The sequence below is a fragment of the Ambystoma mexicanum genome, chromosome 2p, assembly GCF_040938575.1.
Source record: "Ambystoma mexicanum isolate Mex_15411 chromosome 2p, UKY_AmexF1_1, whole genome shotgun sequence".
NCBI lineage: Eukaryota > Metazoa > Chordata > Amphibia > Caudata > Ambystomatidae > Ambystoma > Ambystoma mexicanum.
In genome coordinates this window covers 1221143376-1221166540 of record NC_090923.1, presented here as the reverse complement: position 1 = coordinate 1221166540, position 23165 = coordinate 1221143376, and the positions used below count along the sequence as shown (strand labels likewise).

The 23165-nt window shown below is 45.3% G+C and overlaps 1 protein-coding gene across 2 annotated transcripts in view; it reads left to right on the top strand.

The window, feature by feature from the left end:
* Positions 1-23165, top strand: part of GRIPAP1 (GRIP1 associated protein 1) — a 1613923-nt gene that overhangs the window by 370052 nt on the left and 1220706 nt on the right. Inside the window, exons 13-15 of one of the 2 annotated variants that reach the window (XM_069645489.1) lie at positions 17776-17875; positions 18335-18412; positions 18867-18959. In XM_069645489.1, coding sequence (XP_069501590.1) covers positions 17776-17875; positions 18335-18412; positions 18867-18959 — 271 coding nt within the window. The remainder of the gene's footprint in view (positions 1-17775; positions 17876-18334; positions 18413-18866; positions 18960-23165) is intronic. The other variant, XM_069645490.1, reaches the window with a different exon arrangement.

Genomic DNA, 23165 nt, shown 5'->3' with positions numbered 1-23165 from the left:
TCTTGCTATCTTTGTGAACAACTATTCATTGCGGGCATCACTCAGCCAGGTTCACACTTGTGGTCACAATGTTCACACGTATATCACTGTATACTCCCAATTTGCAGGCACTCCTCTGTCGGGTTCACATTTCCAAATTTCACAGTTTAGTCAGTTTTATCACAATGCAGGATTTTACTTCTCTTAGCCTTTCCCTTGGAATCCCTCCATCGGTTCACATAGCCATTCTAAGACAGTTTTACCCTCTGTGTCAAAGACTTTCGAGTGTACGAGGGGTTTTGCTCGACACTCATAGGACCACTTTGACACTTCACACCTGCCTCTCCTAAGGTCTCTTGGTCTTTGTAGTTTCTACCCAAACAATGTAACCCAAAAAGTGCTTTAGTCAGAGTCCTTTGAATGAGCTCCCTGCAAAGTCTGCCCACTCTGCTTCTGAACCTTTTCCTAGGGTTTCTTTAAAGTTCAGTTTACACAAGTTCATTGTTCACCCAGCACAGTTCGGTTTTACTATCTGTCTTCTCCGACTCACCGGCTGTGCTGAACTGTTGGAGTTTCTTGTCTCGGGAGTTATGGACGGCACCACAGCAGCACGCACTTATCCCTGCTTTGACTATCAGCGCAGGAGGGCCCTGTGTGCCGCTGACACCTGTCGCTCCACACGCTAGCTGGAATTCCCAGTCTTATGCTTTCCCTTTCGGAGGCTTTGCGGATCTGAGTATCAAAGGGCAAGGTCTATCCCTCTTCTTCGTCCATCCAGGTCTCTCTGCCTTTCTCTTCCGACTTGAGCTGCTGGTCCGGAATAGCTGCTTCCTTGTGCGTTCGGCCTTGCTCGAAGTGTGCTTTCGTGCTCTGTCTTTTATCCATATGGGGAAGGGAAAGGCCCGTCTATTGTTATGTTATTTGGCATTTATATAGCGCTCTATATATCATTGGTATGACCTGGTAGGTTGAACGCCCTCGTGGACCGTAGTCCAGGTCAGTTGAGAGAGTAAGGTGTCATAGGGTGCTTGGGTGCACCAATTATGTGGGCAGCAGATGCAATTGCCTAATGGTAGTTACAGTCTAGCGTTAGGTGTGGTGGTATTTGTTATCGGTTGAATGTGTGCAGTCTGGAGGATGGACACCAAGACTGGGTTCTGGCTGCATTAGGCCTGTGTAGGACATTTATGTGTGAAGCTAGGCCGGTTTTCGTGGGCTGTAGCTGTGTTTTATTAGAATGATGAGGTGTTCGTGGAGTAATGTTCGCATGTGAGCAGCTAGGTCGAAGTTGATTGACGGCTATAGCTGCACTCTAATTGTGTGTTGGTGTAGAGTAGAGAGTAAGTATAATGATATGGGAGGTGGGTGTTTGGATGGAGTTATAATCTAAGGAGCTCGCTATTCTTGATTTCAAGCGCGCAATTGTTTAATAGTGACTTAATATGCATATTCAGTGGCGTCATTGCTTGGGATCTCATTGAGCAATTGTCATCGGGTTGCAGGTCTTAATCACCTCAGATGGTCATAGCTGACATTACGGAAAGAGCCATGTTTTTAGAGCTTTACGGAAGGTCATATATTCTCGAGTGTGTTGACTATGTGGGGGAGTGAATTCCACAGAGTTGGGGCCAAGGTTGAGAAGGCGGATCCTCCGATCTTGACAGAGTTAGAGGTTGGAATCACTAGAAAGAGGGCAGTGCTTGATCTTGGGGTGCAAGATGGGAGGTAGGGTTTTATCTTCTCTTGTAGGTACGTTGGGCCGGTCTTGTGCATGGCTCGGTGAGTGATGCATAGGCTCTTGAAGGTGGCCCATCGTCCGACTGGGAACCAGTGGAGCATTCAGAGAGCGGGTGATATGTTGTGTCTGTGTCCCAGGGTGAGGAATAGTGTTGCGACATCGTTTTGGGCTCTTTGGAGTTTGTTGAGTTGGTATGCCAGTGCTCCCAGGTATAGGTAGTTGGCATAGTCCAGTCTCGACATCACAATAGACAGAATTGTGGCAAGTCTGTTGGTGTAAGATAGGTACAGAAAAATGCATCTGAGAAGTTTGAGGTGGTAGTGACAGCATTTTGACACGTTGATCTGACAGGAGAGGGTTGGGCCTGAGTCCATAGTGCAGCCTAGGTTTTTGACTACATCAGAGGGGCGGGGAGCTGGGCCGAGGGAGGGAGGGAGGGAGCTCAATGGGAGCGGATTTGGGAGAAGGGCAGTATTGCTGCACACCATGATTTCGGTTTTATTAGGATTCAAAAGGAGGTGTTTTTTTTTTTCCTCATCCATCGGTCAATATCATGGAGACAAGCTTCAAGGTCGGGATGAAGGTTGGTGCTTGTCTTGGGGATTCTTAGGATAATTTGGGTGTCGTCAGCGTAGTTGGAACAGGAGATGATGTGCGTGTGGATGATTCCTGGTTGAGTGGTCAGATAGAGGTTGGGTTGAAAAGGAGAGCAGATAGACATGTGCCTTGGGGTACTCCAGTGTTTACTGAGCGAGCAGTTGAGACAAAAGTTGTCTCTCTACATTCACTTTTACCACAATTTTCAAACATGCTGTTATTATTCCTATTCTAAAAAAAAACCTTCAGCTAATCCTCTTGTTGTTTCTAATTTGTGCTCTATTTCTCTTGTACCCTATTTATCTAAGCTTCTGGAGCGTCTCGTCTAATCTCAGATTTCTTCTTTTGTTAATGATCTTTCTCTCCTTCCACACTTCCAATCTGGGTTTCGCCCTCATCACTCTACTGAGACTGCTTTAATGTGTGTACTCAGTTCCCTTCTGTCAGCTTGTCACTCTAAACACTCTTCTTTTCCTATTCTTCTTGATGTATCCGCCGCTTTTGACACTGTTGACCACTCTTTTCTCTTGGACTCTTTTTCTTCTTTTGGTTTTAGGGGCTTTGTTCTTGGCATCCCCCAAGGTTCATTCTTGGGTCTGTTTCTTTTCTCACACTACACTTCTCTTCTTGCTGTTTTGATCTTCCCCCTTTGGAATTTCTCATCACTTTTATGCTGACGATACACAACTTTTTCTATATTTCTCTTCTTTCACACCTGAAATCCACTCCACTCTTACTTGCTGTCTTTCAGCCATTAAATCCTGAATGGCTTCGCATTTCCTTACTCTTAACTCTGGGAAAACTGAGGTCTTATTATTCGCTGCCAATACATTTTCTCCACCCCCTTCTATCTCTTTTCCACCATCAACTCTTTCTATTTCCCCCACTGCTCGTAACCTTGGTCTCTTCCTCGGCTTTAATCTTTCATTCACCCATCACATTTCCTTAACTTCACGTTCCTGTCGTTTTCACTTGCACAACATTCGCAAAGTTTGTTGTTCTCTCACTTTTCAAATTGCTGATCTCTTCTCTTATTTTTTCTCTACTTTTCTACTGTTCTGTTACGTTTTGTGGTCTTCCTTCCTCTCGTCTTGCTCCTTTTGAAATCTATTTATCATTCTTCTATTTGCGTAATTTGCTCTTACCGTGATTCTATTTCAGCCTCACTTGCATCCCTTGGATGGCTGCCTTTTCAATCCCAACTTAAATTTCATTTTCTCTGCTTGGTTTTTAAATCTCTCTATGGGCTAGCTCCAGACTATCTTGCTGTTCTGCTTTCTTTTTATATTCCTTCCCGCTCTTCTTTCTTCTTGTCTTTTTAAGTTGACTGTTCCTTGCCCACCCTGAGCCCAATCTCGTTTTCGCTCTTTTGAACTTCTTGCTCTTCTCCATTGAAATCTTCTTTCGCTATCTCTTCAATCCATTACTGTTTATTCTGCTTTCCGTGCTTCTTTGAAAAATCATCTACTTCATTGTCCATGATTCTCTGCTTTCTGACTTGATATTTGAATTTCTTATTTCACGGATTTTGTACCGTTGTTTTTATACTATGTACAGTGCTTTGGATAAAAGCACTCTGAGAATTAATACAATGCAAAAGGGGAGAGAAAAGTTACGTGTTTCCTATTGCGGTGGAAGGAGGCAATCCATTTGAGAGAAGTGCCACGAATTCCTAGGGAGTGGGGGACTTTCAAGGAGGATTAAATGGTTAACCATGTCCAAGGCTGCAGAGCAATCGAGGAGAATCAGTGCTGCGCAGCCCTCAGAGCCTGCAGTGACCTTGAGATCATCCCAGATCGAGATTAGAGTGGTTTCTGTTCCATGTCGCACTCTGAAGCCTGATTGTGCGGGGTCGAGGAGATTGATGAATTCTAAGTAGTTGAGCTGGGAGTATGCAGTCCAGTCAATGAGTTTTGTGAGAAATCTGGTGTTGGAGATTGGCCTGTAATTCTTGGGGTAAAGGGGGTCAAGGGATGCCTTTTTAAGAAGTGGTTTGACATGCGCTATTTTGAAGGCTTCAGGGAAGATGCAGGGAGTCGTTTAGTATGGCTCTCTCATGTTCTCCTGCGCAGGTAGAGGAGAATATTTCTTTCAGGACAGAGGCGGTGCAGGCTGATAGAACGTCAAGGAACTTGTCTCTGGAGATGGGTTTGAAGGAGTCAAAAATAGGTAGAGAGGGCGTCGGGGCAATGGTATCGGGAGGGGTCAGTTAAGGGAAGGGGGAGGGCAAGGACAGTTTGGTGTTAAGGGTTGTCATACTGTAAAGTCGGTGTTGAAGAAATGTAGGGAGAGGGAGTTGCAGAGAGATTGTGTGGTGGTGGATTGGGCAGAGGTGCACATCGGTTTCATGAATTCCGATATGTTCATGTGGAATTCTTTGCTGCGGTTAACACAGTTGAGAATTTGTTTATTGTAATAGACTTTTTCATCATTTCGGATTTGTAATTATGGTGGTGCAGGGCTAACATGGATCTGCTGAGATCGGTTTTAGAGGCTCGCAATTTGCGTTCAAGGCAGTTATTTTGTTTTTTGACATTCCTCAGGTGGGTTGTGAACCATTTGGGGGACGGTGCTTTGTGTGAGGGTGCGAGGGTGTGAGAGGAATTAGTGAGTCATTAAGCCAGGAGTCGAAGGCATCCGTGGTTAAGGGTCTATCACAGGGCAGCGTAGCAGGGGGACGGAGAAGCAGGGCTTCGGCTACGTCACTGAGGATCTTGACTTTGTTCCAGCATTTGAGATCAGTGGTGGGAGCCGTGGGAGCTGTAGGAGGAGGGGCAGGAGTGTGAATAGAGAGAGGGATGGCAAAGTGATCGGTCCAGATAAGCGGTTTGGGAAAGGATGTATAAACCAGGTCATGGGAGCTGAAAATTGCATCAAGGGTGTGCCCAACTGAGTGGGTTGGACTAGTGATATGTTGGGAGAGGTTGAGCGCATCAAGACTGTCAATGAGCGGATGAGTCATGGGGTTGTTGGGCTTATCAAACCAGATATTGAAATCACCCGGGAGCGTAAGAGAAGGGTGATTTAACTGAATGGTAGCTATAGAGTCACAGAGTTTGTTGGCAAAATGTCCATCATAGCCAGGGGGTCTGTAGATGAGAAGAAAGCTGTGGGAGAAAGTCGACGGTAGCAAGGGTTTTACTAAAAGGGTTTCACAGGAGGCATTGGATGTCTGGGATTCGACGAGTGAGACGGAGAAATGGGATTTGAAGAGGATTGCCACTCTGCCACCTCTGGAGTTTCTATTATGGGAGATAAGCACGTAGACAGGGGGGAAGACTTTGTGCGCTACTCGGGCAAAGTCGTCGGAGAAGCAAGTTTCGGTGATAAAAATGAGGTCGGGATTGTCAGAGGATAGGAAGTCAAAGATGCTGAGTCTATTTTTTGCCACGGAGTGGGCAATATAAAGGATGCATTTGACTTAGTGAGGGGAGGTGGTTTTCGTGATGCTCATCGCAGGGGGAGCTCGGCAGACATGGGTGCCAGACGGGGTGGTGGGTATGGTAGGATCATTCAGGGTGGTTAAGACCAGTTGAGGTGGGGTGGGGATCTGGATGCCTCTGGACTTTGATTGTCGGGATAGAGGGTTGTGTCAATGGGGGGTGGGAAGAGTAGGCGGGCGGAGGTAGGAATGTGAGAGATGAGTGGACGGTCAGGGGGAGTTGGGAGATTGGAGAGTGGCCAATTTGAGATGGGCGGTTTAGGCGGGTAGTTTTTGGGTTGAGTCTGGTTGGCGCAGGGGGTTTAGGTGTAATGGGTGAGAAGTCAAGAGCAAGGGAGTGGAAAGTGGGAGAGGGGAGTGTCTGATGGTAGAGGAGGGAGAGGCTGGGAGGTTGGACTGAAGCAGAAGAGGCGAAGTGAGGTGAGGAGGGTCGAGGGTGAGGGGCAGTCGTAATTCCAGTACTTTTGTGGGTTTTGGTGCCAAACGCGTGTAAGAGAGGGTGGTGGAGTCAGATGGGGACGGAGAGGAGGCTACTGTTCTAGCAAGGACGAGAAAAGACACTTTCAGAGAAGGGAAGGGACATGAAGGGGGGGGCTGTTGGCAGGTGTCGAGTGGCAGTTTAGGGGGCAGGAGAGGGTGGTATGGGAGGAAGGTTGAGAGGGTGGGGGGTTCCTCGATGGGCACAAGGATGGTGTGGTAGTGGAGGTCGATTTGCGCTGTTCGGAGCACAGGAGCGCTCCTCTGCCTTGAGAATTTGATAATGGGCGTGGTGTATGGGTGGGGTGTATGAGGTTGTTCTCAATAGATGCCAGCGGCAGAGTGGATGTAGATGTTTTTGGGAGGGATGAGGAGTGGGGGATGAGTGTTGGAGGAGGCAGGTATTTGGCATGCCAGATTGCTCCTCTGATCTTAGTTGCACGAGGGATGATGGTAGGAGAGTGGGCGGGTGGCGGCCGGGTCTATTGTTGTAAGGGGGGGGGGTCGTGGTTTGTTCAACTACCACGGGGGTCATGAACTTGGGTGGAAGAGTGCAGGTTATGAGCTGCAAGGGGTGAGATTTGGGGGGGTAATGGTGCAGGGAGGCCAGGGATTAGGAAGGGTTGGAGAGGAGGTCTTTGTTGAGCTGGGATCTCCATCCCAGGTGTAGGTTAAGGGCACCTCCTAGAGATTGGTGTACTTGCAACAGTAGATGCAGTGGCGTCTAGATTCTGGACAGTGGGACAGTGGAAGTGGGCCAAAGAGGGGCACAGTAGATGCAGTAGCAGCGCCTAGACTTAGGACACCAGGAAAGAGGGAGAAGGGCCTATCACATGAGAATTCTAGAGTGGCACTCTAAGATGGGCACAATGCAGAATTGCCAAATTATTTTCTAGGGTGCAACACAGGTCTAGAACACAGTTCTCCTAGAGGAGGATGCAGGTCAGTATTCACAGTACTATCACAACGTGGGATTTCTAGATGTGAGTCAGTGTACCATTAGCAATTTCTAAGTGTGCGGCACAGGCAAATAAATCACAGTACTATCATAGTGGGCACTTTCTAGATGTGAATCTATGTAACAAGAAAATTCAAAGTGGGTGGCACAGGCAGGTAAAACAAATAAATATCTGTGGGCACCTTCTAGATGTGAGTCAATATAGCAAGAGCATTTTCTCAGTGTGTGGCGCAGGCAACTAAATTACAGTATTATCACAGTGGGCACTTTCTAGATGTGAATCAATGTAACAAGAAAATTCGAAGTGGGTGGCACATGCAACTAAATTACAGTACTGTCTCAGTGGGCACTTTCTAGAAGTTAGTCAATGTAAGAAGAACAGTTCCAGGTGCAGTCAACTAAAATTACCGTACTATCTCAGAGGGCACTTTCTAGAAATGAGTCAATGTAACAAGAAATACTAAGTGAGCGGCACAGGCAAGTAAAACACAGTAATATCTCACTGGACACTTTCTCGATGTGAGTCAGTGTAGCAAGAAATGTTCTAGGTGTGCAGCGCAGGGAACTAAATTACAGTACTATCACAGTGGGCACTTTCTAGATGTGAGTCAATCTAACAAGAGCAATTTCTAGGTGTGCAGCACAGGTAGGTAAATCACAGTATTAACACAGTGGTCTCTTTCTAGATGTGACTCAATCTAGCAAGAGCAATTCTAAGTTTGCGGCACAGGCTAGTAAATCACAGTAATATATCAGTGGGCACTTTCTAGATGTGAATCAATGTAATGAGAGTAGTTTCTAAGTGTGCAGCGGGGGCAAATAATTCACAGTACTTTCAAGATGTGAATCAGTCTAACGAGAACAATTTCAAGGTGTGCAGCGCAAGCAAATCACAGTAAAATCTCAGTGCGTACTTTCAAGATGTGAATCAATCTAACGAGCAATTTCTAAGTGTGCGGCGCAGGTAAGTAAATCACAGTATTATCACAGTGGGCACTTTCTATATGTGAATCAATCTAAGAAGAGCAATTTCTAAAGTGTGCGGCAGAGGTAAGTGAATCACAGTATTATCTCAGTGGGCACCTTCTAGATGTGAATCAAGCAAACAAGAGCAATTCTATGTGTGCGGCACCTTCTAGATGTGAGTCAAGCAACCAAGAGCAATTCTAAGTGTGCGTCACAGGTAAATAAATCACAGTATTATCTCAGTGGGCACTTCTAGATGTGAATCATCTAACAGGAACAATTTCAAGGTATGCGGTGCAAGCAAATAAATCACAGTAAAATCTCATTGGTCCCTTCCTAGATATGAATTAATCTGACAAGAACACTTTCTAAATGTATGGCGCAGGCTAATGAGCTACAGTACTGGCACAGTGTCACACTTTCAAGGTTATGAGTCAAAGCAGTACTAGTAATTTTCAAGAGTGCAGCCCAGGCCAGTACACGCACAACTGTTTAAAGCGGGTTGGCAAAGGTAGCGCTTAGACTTAGTCCTAGTAGCCTGGCCAGAAATGTTCAGAGGGTAGGTAGAGTGACAGGGCTTCTGGAGTACAGTGATTGCTCTACTTCACACCCAGGCCACACCTACCTTGGTGGCTGTTGATGGTTGACAGCTGGCCACTGGCTTCCCCTGCTGAGACCTGCAGACACTGTCTGGAGCTGCCTATGTGGGAGCCGCCCTTTGCCTTGGTTCTTCGCTGCAGGTGCTGCACGGGCAGAAGGCTGCCCTGGAAAGGCCAGGTAAAACCAGTGATTTGGCCCATCAGGAGTAGAGGGGGGCGGGCTGGGAGGTGGGAGGGAAGGGGAAGGAGATAACACGGAAAGGGTTGGGGAAAGAGAATGCTGCATGCAGGGCATGGGGAGGCTAAAAAAACTATTTTTAAGGCACAAAGCAAAAGCCCAGGAGGGTCTTGAAGCCGCAACAACTCACCTGGGAACGCCTGGGTAAAGGCGGCGGACACCAGCAATGCCGGCGACTAGGCCAGGCAAGATGAACAATAACAGCCTATCAGGGGAGGGGGTGGGCTGGGAGGCGGGAGGGAAGGGGGAAGGAGATAAACAGAAGGGGTCAGGGAAAGAGAACACTGCACAGGGGGTCAAAAAACGATTTTTCAGGCACAAAGTAAACGCCCGGGAGGATCTTGAAGCCGCAACAACTCACCTGGGAATTCCTTGGTGAAAGCTGCATAGTTATTGTTAATTGCCTGACTATGCCTGACCCTTGTGTTAGGACATGTCAGGTAAACAGCCCTAGTGTTGGTCCGTTGTCTGTCTCAGTGTAGGAAAGTGTTCGTGTTGGAAAAGGGGGCCGGGCGTTAGACCTTCTAAGATGGGGTAGGATGGGGAACAGGTGTTGTAAGAAAGGGGTTACTGCGTCTCACCCGTATGTGTCCCACTTCCACTCCCCGAGGACCCCTCATCCAGGTGATCCTCTCGCACTGGTCCACTCCCAGGAACTAGATCCAACAGCGATAGCCGTGTCCTGGCCACCAGGATGGCAGATCCCCGGGGACTAGCAAGTGTGACACTGTCAGATTTCTCACACCTCCTCTCTAGGTACCACATTCATTGTATGGGGCACATTTGTATTACTAATAATACTGTGTGCAAGAGGTACAGGAATTTGGTGACCGTGTTCAGTGTTGGCATCTGAGGTCCTGTAAATGATTAATATTACTGTATATTTTATTGCCTGGATCCCCTTTTCTTCCTCCTTTTTATGTTTACATATAATGTGGCTATTATCGGGTAGTGGATCTACATTATGATTATAGGAGTGGGTTGTATATTGCGGGGTACAAAATCTGCTCTATCCATTGGCCCGTAATAATTAGTTAGAAATAGTGTGCTGTGTGTTGGTGTAGAATTGAGGCTGCAAGCAACTTTTTATGGCTGGCTCATAACGTTTAACTTTACATTTTTACCAGTGCTATATAGACAATGTTCTATTTTGATGCATACATTAAGTAATTTGACTGTGCATTATGATTACATAAAGTACTAGATGCATATGTGGGCGTGTTTAACTTTTAAAGGTGTATATTTTTCAAAATACCATTGTGTTGTGGGGAACTAACTGTACTTCAGTGTCCGCCTACTTGCCATCCATGGAATTGGGCCTGACTGATCTGCCACACTGCCTACTGTAGAGAGGTTTGGTTTACTTTTTAGGTTGGGTGCACTGCCCCAACCTATGGTTGTACAGCCCTCACCAGGGAGTTATAGAAAAATCCCCAGAACAGTAGCTTAATCGGTGCAGACGTTGGCCCAGCAGTTCAAAGAAGGTAAGTTGATGTCTTCCAAAATCTTATTTTGCAGATCTTACATGCTGCCAGTTTTTGCAGTAGGTTCTCTAATCCAGCCACAAGGTGAACTGTGCATGATACAGGAGGGGCTTTTCAGCCGGCCAGGCGTCCTTGAGGAAGTAACTCCACTGTTAACTGCCAGGTCAGGGGAAGGTAGCACAGTGTGGTTATTTGCTGGTCATATGAAAAGAAGTCTGGCTTCCACAGAGCCAAGCAGTACTTCGCTTTTAGATTACAGATTCAAAGCTGATGCTTTAGAGAAGAGCCTTCATCTTCTTCAGGTAAAATCTTCTTCTGGGTCATTTAGGATGGGCTGAGATTGACCAAGGTATTGTGCAGAAACATCTATTCTTATGGAGCTGGGTGCACATTCAGCTACCTATCGGGCATGATGCATCATTCTAGAATTTGTCAGGCACCCAAGCATGGATGGTCTGCCACATCCAAACCTTACAGGGCTTCTTCCTGGGACAAAAACAGGATGCAGATTCTGCAGTCAATCCCAGACACCTATTTACACATCACCCTTATTCTGTCATGGCTACTCTGAGCTCAAAACCGGGAGTCTTAGTAGGTCAATAAATATATATTGCAGTTGTTTACAGGACTACATGGTAAACACATCCTTATTGTGGAGTTCCGCTTCAGAAATCAGGTTGCATTTTATTAGAAAACTCCACGGAACAAGCCCTTGTTTTCCGAAAAATAACAGGTGCAAAAGGGTGCAGCCATAAAAAAAATAAACAACAAGCTTCTACCAGTCGGTGAGTTGAACAAGGAACTGCGAAGGGCTACCTGATCTCTGCGAAATAGGTCAGTTAATATGGATTTCCAAAATCGGCCCTGATGGGACGATTTTGGGAGGCCCCTCTGTTATGGTGAATATGGAAGACACTGAGAGGCTAGCCAAACCTAGTCAAGATGAGGGAGCAGAGCGGCAAGACTTAGCACAAGGTAGGGCATGAGTGGCCTAGGGCTACAATGAGTCCACACAGAGCAACACCAGTAATTCCTGTTTCACAGGGAAGTATAACAGTAAAATGATGTATTTGGCCTTTAGTTACACACTAAGCAGATACACATTCTAGGTAAATATTGTCACACAAAATCGTTATAAAACAGATCTATACATTCACCCTTTACAAGAGATAGATTAGCATTTGATTCAATGGCCAATGAAACACGGGTAAGTACTCGGATGCAAAGAAATAGACAGTACTCTTCAAAATAATCACAGAACAGCTTCCCTAACTCTTACAAAGTCCATCCAAAAAATGGTTTGGGACCTTGTGCCCAAATGTCACCAGTTCCGAAGTGCTCACACTACAGGTAGTTTTATATAGAGATTTTCAGTACCAGTGGTTAAGATTAATAGTCATAGAAAGTTAGATAAAGTTCATATCAGGACTCGACTCAATCCCAATACTAGGATAGGCCTACGGAGGGATCCTTAACCCAGGTTCCACCATCAAAGGTCAGGTAAGACTGAGTTAGGGTCAGTACTTTGCATTCTCGTTACCCTGTGGGAGACTGGGGGAGAGGGTAGCAACTGGTATGTAAACTTACACCCTGGCTCAGAGTTCTTCGGATACCACTTGTGGAAGTTCCAGACTTCATTGCAGGCTTGTTCTTGGTTCCTTTCGAGAGGCTCGTCTGGAAAGAAAAGATACTTTGTTTCAAAAGATTTAATTTCGGTCAGTCATGGCACTTGGGAATCGGTTCCAGACAGCTTCCAGTAAAGGACCCATATGAAGTTGGGTGTGGACTACTGCGGGACAGACCGCCATGTGACACCTCAGGGACACGAAGACAAGATCCACATAGGTCACCATGGTCAGGGACGGCAGGCGATCGTCCAGCGTTGAACACAGGGGCAGGCCCATCACAGCTTCCCTTGGAGTGAGACTGCTGAAAATGCAGAATCGGGTGATTTGTGGCACAAGCTAAAGATCTGCAAAGTTCCACGGCTAGGCTCAAAACGGCAATGGCTATAGCGAGGTAGCCCAGAAGAATGCTGCTCAGTCCACCAGTTCGTCCAGGGATGCTTCCGAAGGCTCAACTGGCACGGATCCTTGAGCAGGGTTTGAAGCACCAACAAAGGCCTTCTTGAGATCAGGACAGAGAAGCAGGGCTTCACCTGGACTGTACTGGAGTCGATGCTGATCAGCTCCAGTGGTCATCTTTGGGTCATCAGCGAGCTGCTTTTCTTCATAGATGTACTGGCTTCAACACTGATCTAATAAACAGTTGCAGGAGCCCTCCTTTTACCCAAGATTCAGGCTGGGACAGGTCCAAGCCCACCAATTGATCTGCACCATTCATACAGCTAGTTGCTATCCAATCATGAATAGCCACTGATCACCAACATCGGCCCAGCAATAGACATTCAGGCACCAGTGATGTGAATTGGGACTAGACAGTCCTAGTCTCCTTCGTCACGCACACAACACCCCTCAGCCCACAACAGCCACAGCTTTCCTCAGGAAAGGGATTTCTGTGTAATCCATTTCCTGACCTGAGAAGGCCAAAGAACGGTAACAGGAGTTTAGCATTCATGGAAGGAGAATTCATTGAATTTATTTGATCACATTTTGCCAGAAATGTATGTGGCGAAAGAAATAAGGAAAATAAATAATGTAGCAGAGTTGGGGTTGAGGGGGCTATGTTGTCTCCCCCTGCATATAGTTGGTGACAAAATCGATCATTTAAAAAAATGAAATCGATTAATTCTCCATAGATGAATTCTTTATGATAAAATAACATAGAACCCAAAGAACAATATGGCCAATGAACAAGCGAAAAACTTCATGGCCCAACCATCTTTGGGTGTTATCCACCTTTAGCAGCCATTCCTGGTAAATGCAAAAGTCCACGAGTAAAATGTCCTAAAAATGTAAAAAATATCACAACTGCCACTAGCCTTTTTTAGGCACATTGTAAAAGTACCAAAAAAGCCATTACATAAAAAGTTATACGGATACAAAGTATCCCAACTGCACTTCACTGTAAGGTGATGTGTGCAATTGTAACAATACAATACTTCCTAAAGGGAGACCGTCCTTCTCAGTATTGATAGTCTTAGGAACTAGTCAGTCCCCCATAAGAATGATGGAACCGAGCAAGGGAAGAATTGCAGAAGGCTTTACTTGCCTCCAAAAGTGTTCAAATCAAGCAAAAAGAAATGGTGTCTCTTAGGAATCTATGGAGGGAAAATTGCAAAAATAAACGTTTCCTAACGAGACCAGAAGATGCATTTCAAGCACTGTGACCTGGGGTATTACAGACTTCTAAGGGTACATTCAGGAACAGTGCAGGTGAACTCCTCAAACATTTGATATTGCTTTGGGTTTCTTTCATTTGTATCTCTGGTAGCAACCATAGCCCTCTTGCTGCTGGTGCTCTTGATGGCTCTTGATGTCTGGTGCCTTCTTTTGTCGGGTCCGTACCGAGACTAAAACAAATTATTTTTCTTTGTCATTTTTGTTCTGCACACTGTTACACCCATCAGAGTGGGAGCAAAATAAAAGAAATGTGCTTTAACAGGTAAAGGTCAGAAATATAAATCACATAGAACTGCTCAATAGCAATAGAAAAATATTTCTGGTAGTGTTTTTCCAGTGATTTGTTCTGCGTTTCAGTGTTTTCCATACCTCTCCTCAAGAAATTGACAACTGTGTTTTTGCGCTTTTCAGTGTGAATGTAAAGTTGCTTTAATGCATACATTCATGACATGTTGAAGCAGCAAAGACACATGGTACAGAGTTATTTGAATCCGGAATATTTTCTGCACAAGGAAAACATTGCTTTTATTACAAGTGTAGCTTTTCATTTGGAACTATCTTCACAAGTATGAATGCCTAAATGGGTCACATACTATACATTTGGTATGCAGTGTTTTTAGTAAAAGTATATATGGGGTAGATGTAGTTGGGGGAGGGTAAAAAGGCTGAAGAAACGGGGGCTTTGGGGAGTGACCCCCCCCCCCAATAACCAAATAAAAATAATAAAAATCGATTTTGTTCAAAATGTATGTCGTTATTTAGGGTGTCGTTATAAAGACATGGAACCTATTCATTTACCTTTACAATGCCAATGGATCAGCTTAACTGCAAATTTGGAAGGTGTTAGGGAGAATTCTCTGTTTAGGCTGAATTTCCTAACCTAGTGAGTCCCCCAGCAGCTTTGCTGGATTTTTGGGGTTTATTTTTTTCTCCTGCAAAGAGTGAGACTCCTTTTACCCTCACTCTTGGACATGATTTGAGTGTATTCCTTTGACTCTAGATGTGTTTAATGGGCTATGGGGTCTTTTACTCCATAGGGCTTCATGTGTTTTTGTGATGTGTGTTACACAGCACCCTCAGTGCAGTAACACAGGGGTGTCATAGTGACCCCCCAGTATAGACTCCATACCCTGGGACTGACTACTGTCTCCCAGGGCATGTAAAGTAACCATTGACTTTACTAGTCTTGAATTCTGAACAGAACCAGTACAAACCATCATATTGTGGACGTGCTGGCTGGGGAAATTCGATTGCCCATGGGGTCTGTTAGTCGAGGGGGCACATCTCCGTCCCCCCTGATCGAGTTTTGGCTGGTGGCAGTGGATATATTCAACCGCAAATATTTCTCTATGGGATTTTCCCATTGTTCGAGGCTACTATCTTTATTTATTTAATTACGATAGCCTCGAACATACCGCCGGTTTATTTAATTATTATTAATTCTCCGGTTGGTATTTTTTGCCAAAACTCGGTTCTAAAATGGCGTTTGTGTTCTCTGCTGTGGCTCCAACCCAAGTCGAGCCCTTTGTTCCACTTTTTTGGCGGGCTTCTCCACAGAAGCCCTCCAAAGTGGTGCCACACTGTCTGGGGTACTTAGGAGGGGTGGAGGGGGATTTAGGCACCCTGGACTGAGTTGCCTAGGCAACTCAAGTCGCACTCCGTCCTGATTAGCCCAAGTGGTGAGCCGGCCGGCTCACCACTTAGCATGTTTGAGTGACAGCTAGGCTGAGTGAATGGGGGTTTTCTGCATAAAAGCAGGGCTTTGGGGACTGGAACTTCAGAAGTCGCCACAGGACCTAAGAATCCGACGAGGGAGAAGCTGAGCCGACCTGCCATGACGATACCACCGGTGGAGCCCTGCTGGACCATCTCACCACTTTTCCCAACGACAGAGGAGATCTCCCACCGGAGAGTCTTCTTCCCTTGACTGGTGGGGATAACCAGTTTCACTGTTTTTTCGCCTTCACGACGCATCTCCTGGCCGCCTTGCCTGTGCCAAGCACCCCGGCAACCAGAACCATGTTTTACCACGACCGCGAAATAAAGGGTAATGCCTTTAACCGGAAAACTCTGCGGCTGATTTCTTCCCTGGCAGTGCAACGACCTTCATCTTTCCTCCAAGTCGAGATCTTCTCTTCCTCTGGACGACGCCGGGACTTGCACCCGCTGCCAGGAACAACTGCCACCGCTGGAGGATCCTTCCCACTTAAGGTACCGTGTTCCGCCTGGCTTCCCTTGCCACCGACTGTACGGGGTAGATTTAGCTCCCGGCTTTCGAACCTGGGTTAGCCTGGGACACCCTGGCTAAACTTTTCTGAGCCTCTCTAAACTCTTTTCGAACTCTCTGCAAGACTTTCAAAGCCTAGTGTAACTGTGTGATCTTGGCCGCATTTGTGCTCTGCTCTCTCTAAGAGTGGGCCCAGCCTATGGACTTTGGCTCACAAGTGACTTTTGCTCTCCTGCCTTGCTAAAAGTATTCATAAATCTTAGAGTGGTGTATCTTCACATATTCTGTCGTTTTCCCTCCCTTTTTCATGAACTTATTGGAGTGCCATCTATAGTTAAGCGCTCACCTCTGTCTGGAAATAAGTGGTGTTAACTAAGACTTGTCTGATGAGGAATAAGGGTTGTATATATTATAATAGTAACTATGTTTAGAGTGTTTTACAAATAAGAGTGCTGGAGTGTTTCAAACAGTGTTTGTTTGTTTGTTTTTATTACTTATATTGCGCACCAGACCCAAGGGTAACCAGGTGCATTTTATAAGACAGCTCAAAACTTTGTTACAAGATCACAAAAATAGCGAAATAGAGCCACAAGAATAATATACAACAAAATATACAGGAATATACATAAAATATACAGGAATATACAGCATGTAAAGTATAAAAGCATGCATTTATGGTCCTAAGCAGAGATTCCTAGGCTTGAATAAGTCCAGGCAGTAGATGATCTAAAGTGTGTCTTTTAAATAAATAATTATATACTTTGATACCAAAGCTCTGGTCAGTGTTTGCTTGTACTATTGTGTCTGAGTGCCTATTGTGTATACTTTGCATACTGCCTAACTCTTCTTGAGGGAAGTCCGACTGCTCAGCCACAGCTACCAGGTAAATCTGGGTGGTACAGACTGCTACCAAATGGGTTTACTGCTAACACCTGTAGTCCTAAATATTTTGCAGTGTTCCCAAAGGGAACTGCACAGGTTTCTGCCTAACAGAAGGCTGTCCTACAATTGTTTTTTTCTTTGGTTTCACTGACACTGCAAGCATAAACAATACAAGGCCAACCTTTCCTTAATATGCAATGAAGTCATGCGTTGGCTGTCTGATTTTTTTTAAAAAATTGCAAAGCACAAGGTGTGTAGTAGAGGAGTGAGGAGCTGGAGAAGAGTATCTGGAGAAGAGTATCTGCGTCATATAAGGGTGAATTGACTAGAAAAAAGGTGCATGTATACTTTTACTATAGTGAAAATACAGGGCCAAAAGCAATGAAAAGTGAAAGAAAAACATCAGAGGCAGCCTTTCCTACAGGTAAGGTGATGCACAAGCTTGGAAAAACATAAAAACATAAACATGGTTTTATTTAAAATATAAAAACAATCTGAGTGTGCCCACTGCAAGCTCCTTTTATCGCTGCGCCTGCTCTAGACTTCTTCATTTCTGGTAACAACTGCAACAAATGCCAAGCACATATGAAAAACAGCCAGAATGCTTAGAAATAGATTTTTGCGGGTTCCTTTGGAAAGCAAACATCTGTTAAACCATAAATCCGGAAAGCCTAACCATACATCGCAAAGCTGGCGATTTCTGTGCCTCGAGAGCATTTTTTGTTTGTTTAATGCAGCTATCCCTTTACATTTGAAGGGCTGCGATAGGGTAGTGTGGATGGCAGAGCATCTCCCACTGCTCTTCAATTGTTTCTTCTTAATGCCACTTCGGAACGGCTCGGTCAGACAGTTGACCTCTCATTTCTAATTTACCTTTCACCCCTAGGACTAAAATAGATGAAATCCATCAGAGGAAGGAGGATGAACTGAAATCCTTGAACATCAGAAATCAGAAACTCCAACAAGACCTTCAGTCTGCTCACCAGGTTAGTGCTGGGCAAGTTCCACTCAATAATGCATGGGGTATCTAAGGACAGACTGTAGATGAGTGCAATCTACCTGCACAGCTTTCAAGGACTTTTACTCCATCCTCTCGGCAGAGCGGTGAGCATGCATGTTAACCATTTCTCCTCTATCCTCCCTCCATGGCCACCACTCTTTAAGAGTTGGGTATTTTGTATTATCTCCAAAGCACTTTGAGAATATCTGGTCAGCTTTGATCAGATAAAGTATTGGAGTTTTAATGCAAAGGCTGTTCAACGTGTTCGAGATTGAACCATTTATTTTGCAATGTTGGATCTTGGGATTGGAAAATTCAATTTGTGAGGCTTGCTTGGTGATCACTGAAGTGTATGCTTTTTGGGCATGTTGATTGGGTTAACCACGGAAGTAGATGACTGTCCATTGGCCAACAACCATTGGATCTTCTTTTGTGCTTATAACAGGGGCTTGCTGATGTCAAGGAGCAGTTGGAGAACCAGAGGAAGGAGCATGATGTCGCCCAACAAGCCCTTCAGGAGCAGGTATGAGACTTTAACAAACACCATGGAAGCAGATCCTTACATTCTTTGTCCATTCTCTTGTGTTCTTTCATTCATTTACATCCTCCACACACACCCTTGTGTTATGCAGACATGCCTCTCAGACACCTGGCACCCTAAGGGTGAAAATCAAGCTGAACTCCACCTTCCCCTCCTATGTGCACTTCCCTCCTGCATTACAGAACTGTAGATTCCACTCCCCCACCTCCATCTCAGCCCATCACCCCAATCATCCAGTGCATTAATTGAAAATGCAGATTATTTTCCTGTCGGGCCTATGTGTTCTAAATACTTTTCCATCTCTTTCCTTCTCTTTCCCACATGTGGATTATCCCTTTCTGCTTTGCTCCTTCTCTTTTCTCTCCTTTGCTCCTTCTCCTTTCTCTCATTTTCTACACTTGTCTCTCTCATTCTTGTCCTCTGTGTCATGGAGCAGGTAGCTTGCCAGAGTGCCGTCAGTCAAGAACAGGTGGAGAGCATCCTCTCTGAAAACGATGCCCTGCGCACGAACCTAGCAGCCTTAGAACAGGTACTGGTAACACTTCCTAGCAGAGAGCTATTTTAGGATAGTATCGTGGCAGACAAGCCTTCTATACAGTTCTCGGAACAGTCCCAGAGGTAGCGCCGGCAAAATCATGTGGTTTATCAAGTGCAGCCCTCCCCAGGAAAGTTATTTAACAAGGCGTGTAGAGATGGACCGCTGAGTGAAGGTACCAACCCAAATGAAGTATTTGTTGTTACATTTAAATGCAACACCCTGTGGTTTAGATGTAAATGTCCAGGATTTCAACAAATGAACAGTAAGTGAATTTGTAATAATTTCTAGTCAAATCTCTAAATCCTCTCCCAAGCATCCTGATATTGTTCTGAAGTAAAGTTCTAAGTCATTGTTGGAGTACAAAAGGCTTATTCTAATAACAAATTGTCAAGGCCCATCTACACCAGTGCTAGGCCTCCAACAATAGAGTAATTATCTGTCATCACATTACCAATAATAGAAATAATAATCTACATCCCACATTCTTTTGAACTCCCACCCAACAGCTTTAAGAACCATAAATTTATGAATAATGCATCATCACTGTCACTGGGAAACCATTCATCCAGAGCAGATGTTATCTTGTCCTCTTGATAGATATTTCACCAGCTCCAGTGTGTGCCATAACTCTTGTTGTTCTCCTCTACAGTATGGTCCTAGCTCTACTACTTTTGATTTCTTCACACTGCTTCCCTTATGCAATACCACATTGCCAGTCTCATCCACAATATGCTTCTACTGGCGATATTTGGAGAACCCGTTCTTTTCTGCGAGTGGGCTATTAAATATCATCTACGCTTCCACCCCACACACCGATCGCACATTTGTTTACACGTTTGCACGCTTCCACTTTGGGCCATATTTTGAGTATGGTGATGTTGGGGAGCTTTTTCGTAGACCCGATTTCATTATCCAGATATATTAACCGACTTAATTTATAGGGTGTTTACTTTGATTTCTTGACTCTCAAATTGGTAGAGCGACCTGCCAGAAGTGTGCTGGTATAAAGATGCACTAAATACATTTGATTATCACACAAGGGATGTGTATAGGTGTGATAGATTCTGTGTTGGAAAGTTTTGCATAAGCAATAACTACAGGATATAAAGGTAAGATGCACAGTAAAATAACTTTTCAGAATATGGCAAAAATGGACAGAGGTCCGAGTACCGGACGATGGCAGGGTAGCCGCAGGAGGGACCCACAATGAAAAATGAACGGTATTGGTAACTTTGGAAACATGCAATGGACTTGATAGCACCATTGCGCAACAGAAAGCATATCGCTGATTGTATTAGGCTAGTTCAACCGGAATAAAGCATGCTTGCATCTGAACCAAAGGAACAGGCAGCACATACACAGATACTCTTAAGGGACACAGTCCAACAGTAGATACTGTTGATTTGCATTGGAAAAGACTGCCACGGTTAAAACACATGTTAGCACAGCAAACAAATCAGAAGGCTACAAAATAAACAGCTACCTTCTTGAAATTTGACTTTGTATCAGCGCACTGAACTTGGCACTTTCTTGTTGCTTTTAAACCACACTAGGCAGGGGTTAGCCTAGTCGTGCCACAGTCTGCAGCAGATTAACTTTAACATATTCTTCACATACCTTTGAATCATTAGCCACATCACCCACATACCTGGTATCCCCAATTTGTTTGTTTTGATCAAATTTGTGGTGCTGAGGATTCTCTCTCTCTCTCTCTCTCTCCAGACTTAACATTCAGGGCCTTAAGAGGTGGTTTCCTAGACCCGATATTTTCAGTGTCCCAAGCATGCTCTTTCTCTGCCCTGGATCAGTTCTTGGCTAGTAATCTCATTCCCACCCAGGCCTTGGGTTTCTTGTATGCTCCATCCAGCTTGCTTCCCTCTTACAATTCTGGATGGGTCAGTTTGGTTATTCTCCTTTCTATGCCACCTCCCCTTAGGACCTTCTTGGTTTCTTATTTCTCCCCACCTTCTCTGGGTCCTTATCAGGCAGACAATATTCTTTTTGTTGTACTTCAGACGTTGGGAGGTTGGGGGTTTGGGGGCAGCGATGACATCTCCAATTCCCAGCATTGAACGTTTACCCAAAATTGCAGGTTTTCCCACAGCGATACTTCCTTGTGACAGCAGTCTTCCTGAAAGCCTAGCAAGGCTCCAACAGATAGCAGTCTTCTAGGGTAACTTCTTCCTCTTGTTACCCCCTTGGTGCAAGAAAGCAGAGGCAGCCACGTCTTTATCCCGCTGGCTTCGTATCCTGACTCGGCCTTCCTGGTCGCTTTTATTCCCCCTTCCCCATGCCCCCCCACACAGGGGATGTCACTCCTCGCACTCTTTCTATAGGCCCTTCTCCTTTGGGTTTTGAATGCTGGAGGCTAATTAGTTATGTGAGGAAGGCATGGTTTCAAGATAAAATGGACACAAGTGATCACAGTTCAAGGGTGTTTATTAAACTGCAAAAATGGGTGAGATAAACACCTAATCTAAACCTAAATTGAAGATGGGAGCAAGCTACGACCATCAAATAATAATAATAATATGGTCCAAGTGGAGTCTAGTCAAATAACAAGGGCCTATACTAAAAAAAACCTATTGCCAATCCTTACTGATATGCTACAAAATAGTGTGGGATAATGTTCACAAGAAAAGAAGGAAATGTTCACAAAATGATGTCAGGATGTTATGGCCGGGGTCTCCCTTCCCCACGTTTTAACCACGGGACAAGGTGGACTCTGGAGCACAGCACACGTCTGGGCTCTCAGGCACGAGTTTACAGTTCCTTTCGATAATATCAGGATCTTCTGTGGCCAAGTCTCTTGTTACCCAAAGTCTCTTGCCTGATGCACCAAAACAACAAACAAAGTTCCCTTCGTTCACATAGCCAATCTAACACAGTTCATGATTCTGTCATCTCATCAGAAAAGCAGGGTTCCCTACCCCTAGCATTCTTTCGGCATGCCTTCATCAGGTTCACACTTGCCCTACTTCACAATATTCACAATCTCATCCAAAAGCAGAGGTTCCCTTCCCCAGCTTTCTCTCTGCATCCCTCTGTAATGTTCATGCATTCCATAATCTCAAGATAGTCTCTTTAGACCCCTTAGGTTCTTCCCTTTACTTGCGTCCGGGTCTTAGCCTCAGTCAGGCTTCACAGAGTTCTTGGTAACACAATTCACTTTTGTTTCCTCCACTTGCCAAAGGCTTTCGACTGTACGCAGGATTTTGCTTGACCCTTGTATGACCACTTTGACACCTCATGCTGGCCTTCCCCAAGGACCCTTGGTACTTGAAGTTTCAACAAATAAAAAGGTTCGAGTCAAAGTCCTTCGAAAAAGCGCACATGCAACCCCAGACAACTCCACTCCTGGACACTTACTGAGGCTTCTTTAAAATACACCAAGTTCTTTGTTCATTCACTGGTATGATATGGCATTTATAACGCGCCTCTACACAAGTGTTTCAAGATTGCCGCTTGCAACCTTGGGAACCAGCACAGTTTGGTTTATAAAAGTTTTTTCCGACTCACTGGCTGCGCTGAATATACTGTAGTCTCTTTTCTCGGGAATCAAGGATGACACCACGGTGTCAAGCGCTGCTCCCCGCATTGGCTATCACCTGTCACACCACACGCCAGCTGGACTTCCCGGTCTTATGATTCTCCATTCGGAAGCTTTGCGAGACTGAGTTGAAGAGGGCAAGGGCAATTCCCTCCTCGTCCTTTCAGGTCTCGCCGCCTTTTTCCTCCGCTTGAACTGCCGGTCCGGAATAGTTGCTCCCTCGTGCGTTCGGCTGCCTTCTCCGTATGCTCTCATGCTCTGCCTTTTATCCCTGTGAGGAAAGGAAAGGGTAGTGAGGTGTGTGTAATTATCGGCAGTAGCCTGACTCTGCCTGACTCTTGTGTTGGGACATGTCAGGTAAACGGCTCGGGTGTTAGTCTGTTGTTTGTCACAATGTGAGAAAGAGTTTGTGTTCGAAAAGGGGGGTAGATCTTCGAAAGTATCCTACGGGGTAGGATGGGTAAAAGGTATAATGAAGGGGTTACCGCGTCTCACCCTTCGGTGTCCCACTTCCACTCCCCAAAGACCCCTCACCCAGGTGATCCTCCCCTACTGGTCCACCCCCAGGAACTGGATCCAATAGCGATGTCCTGGCCACCTGTATGACAGATCTCCAGTGACTAGCAGGTGAGACACCTTCAGGTGTC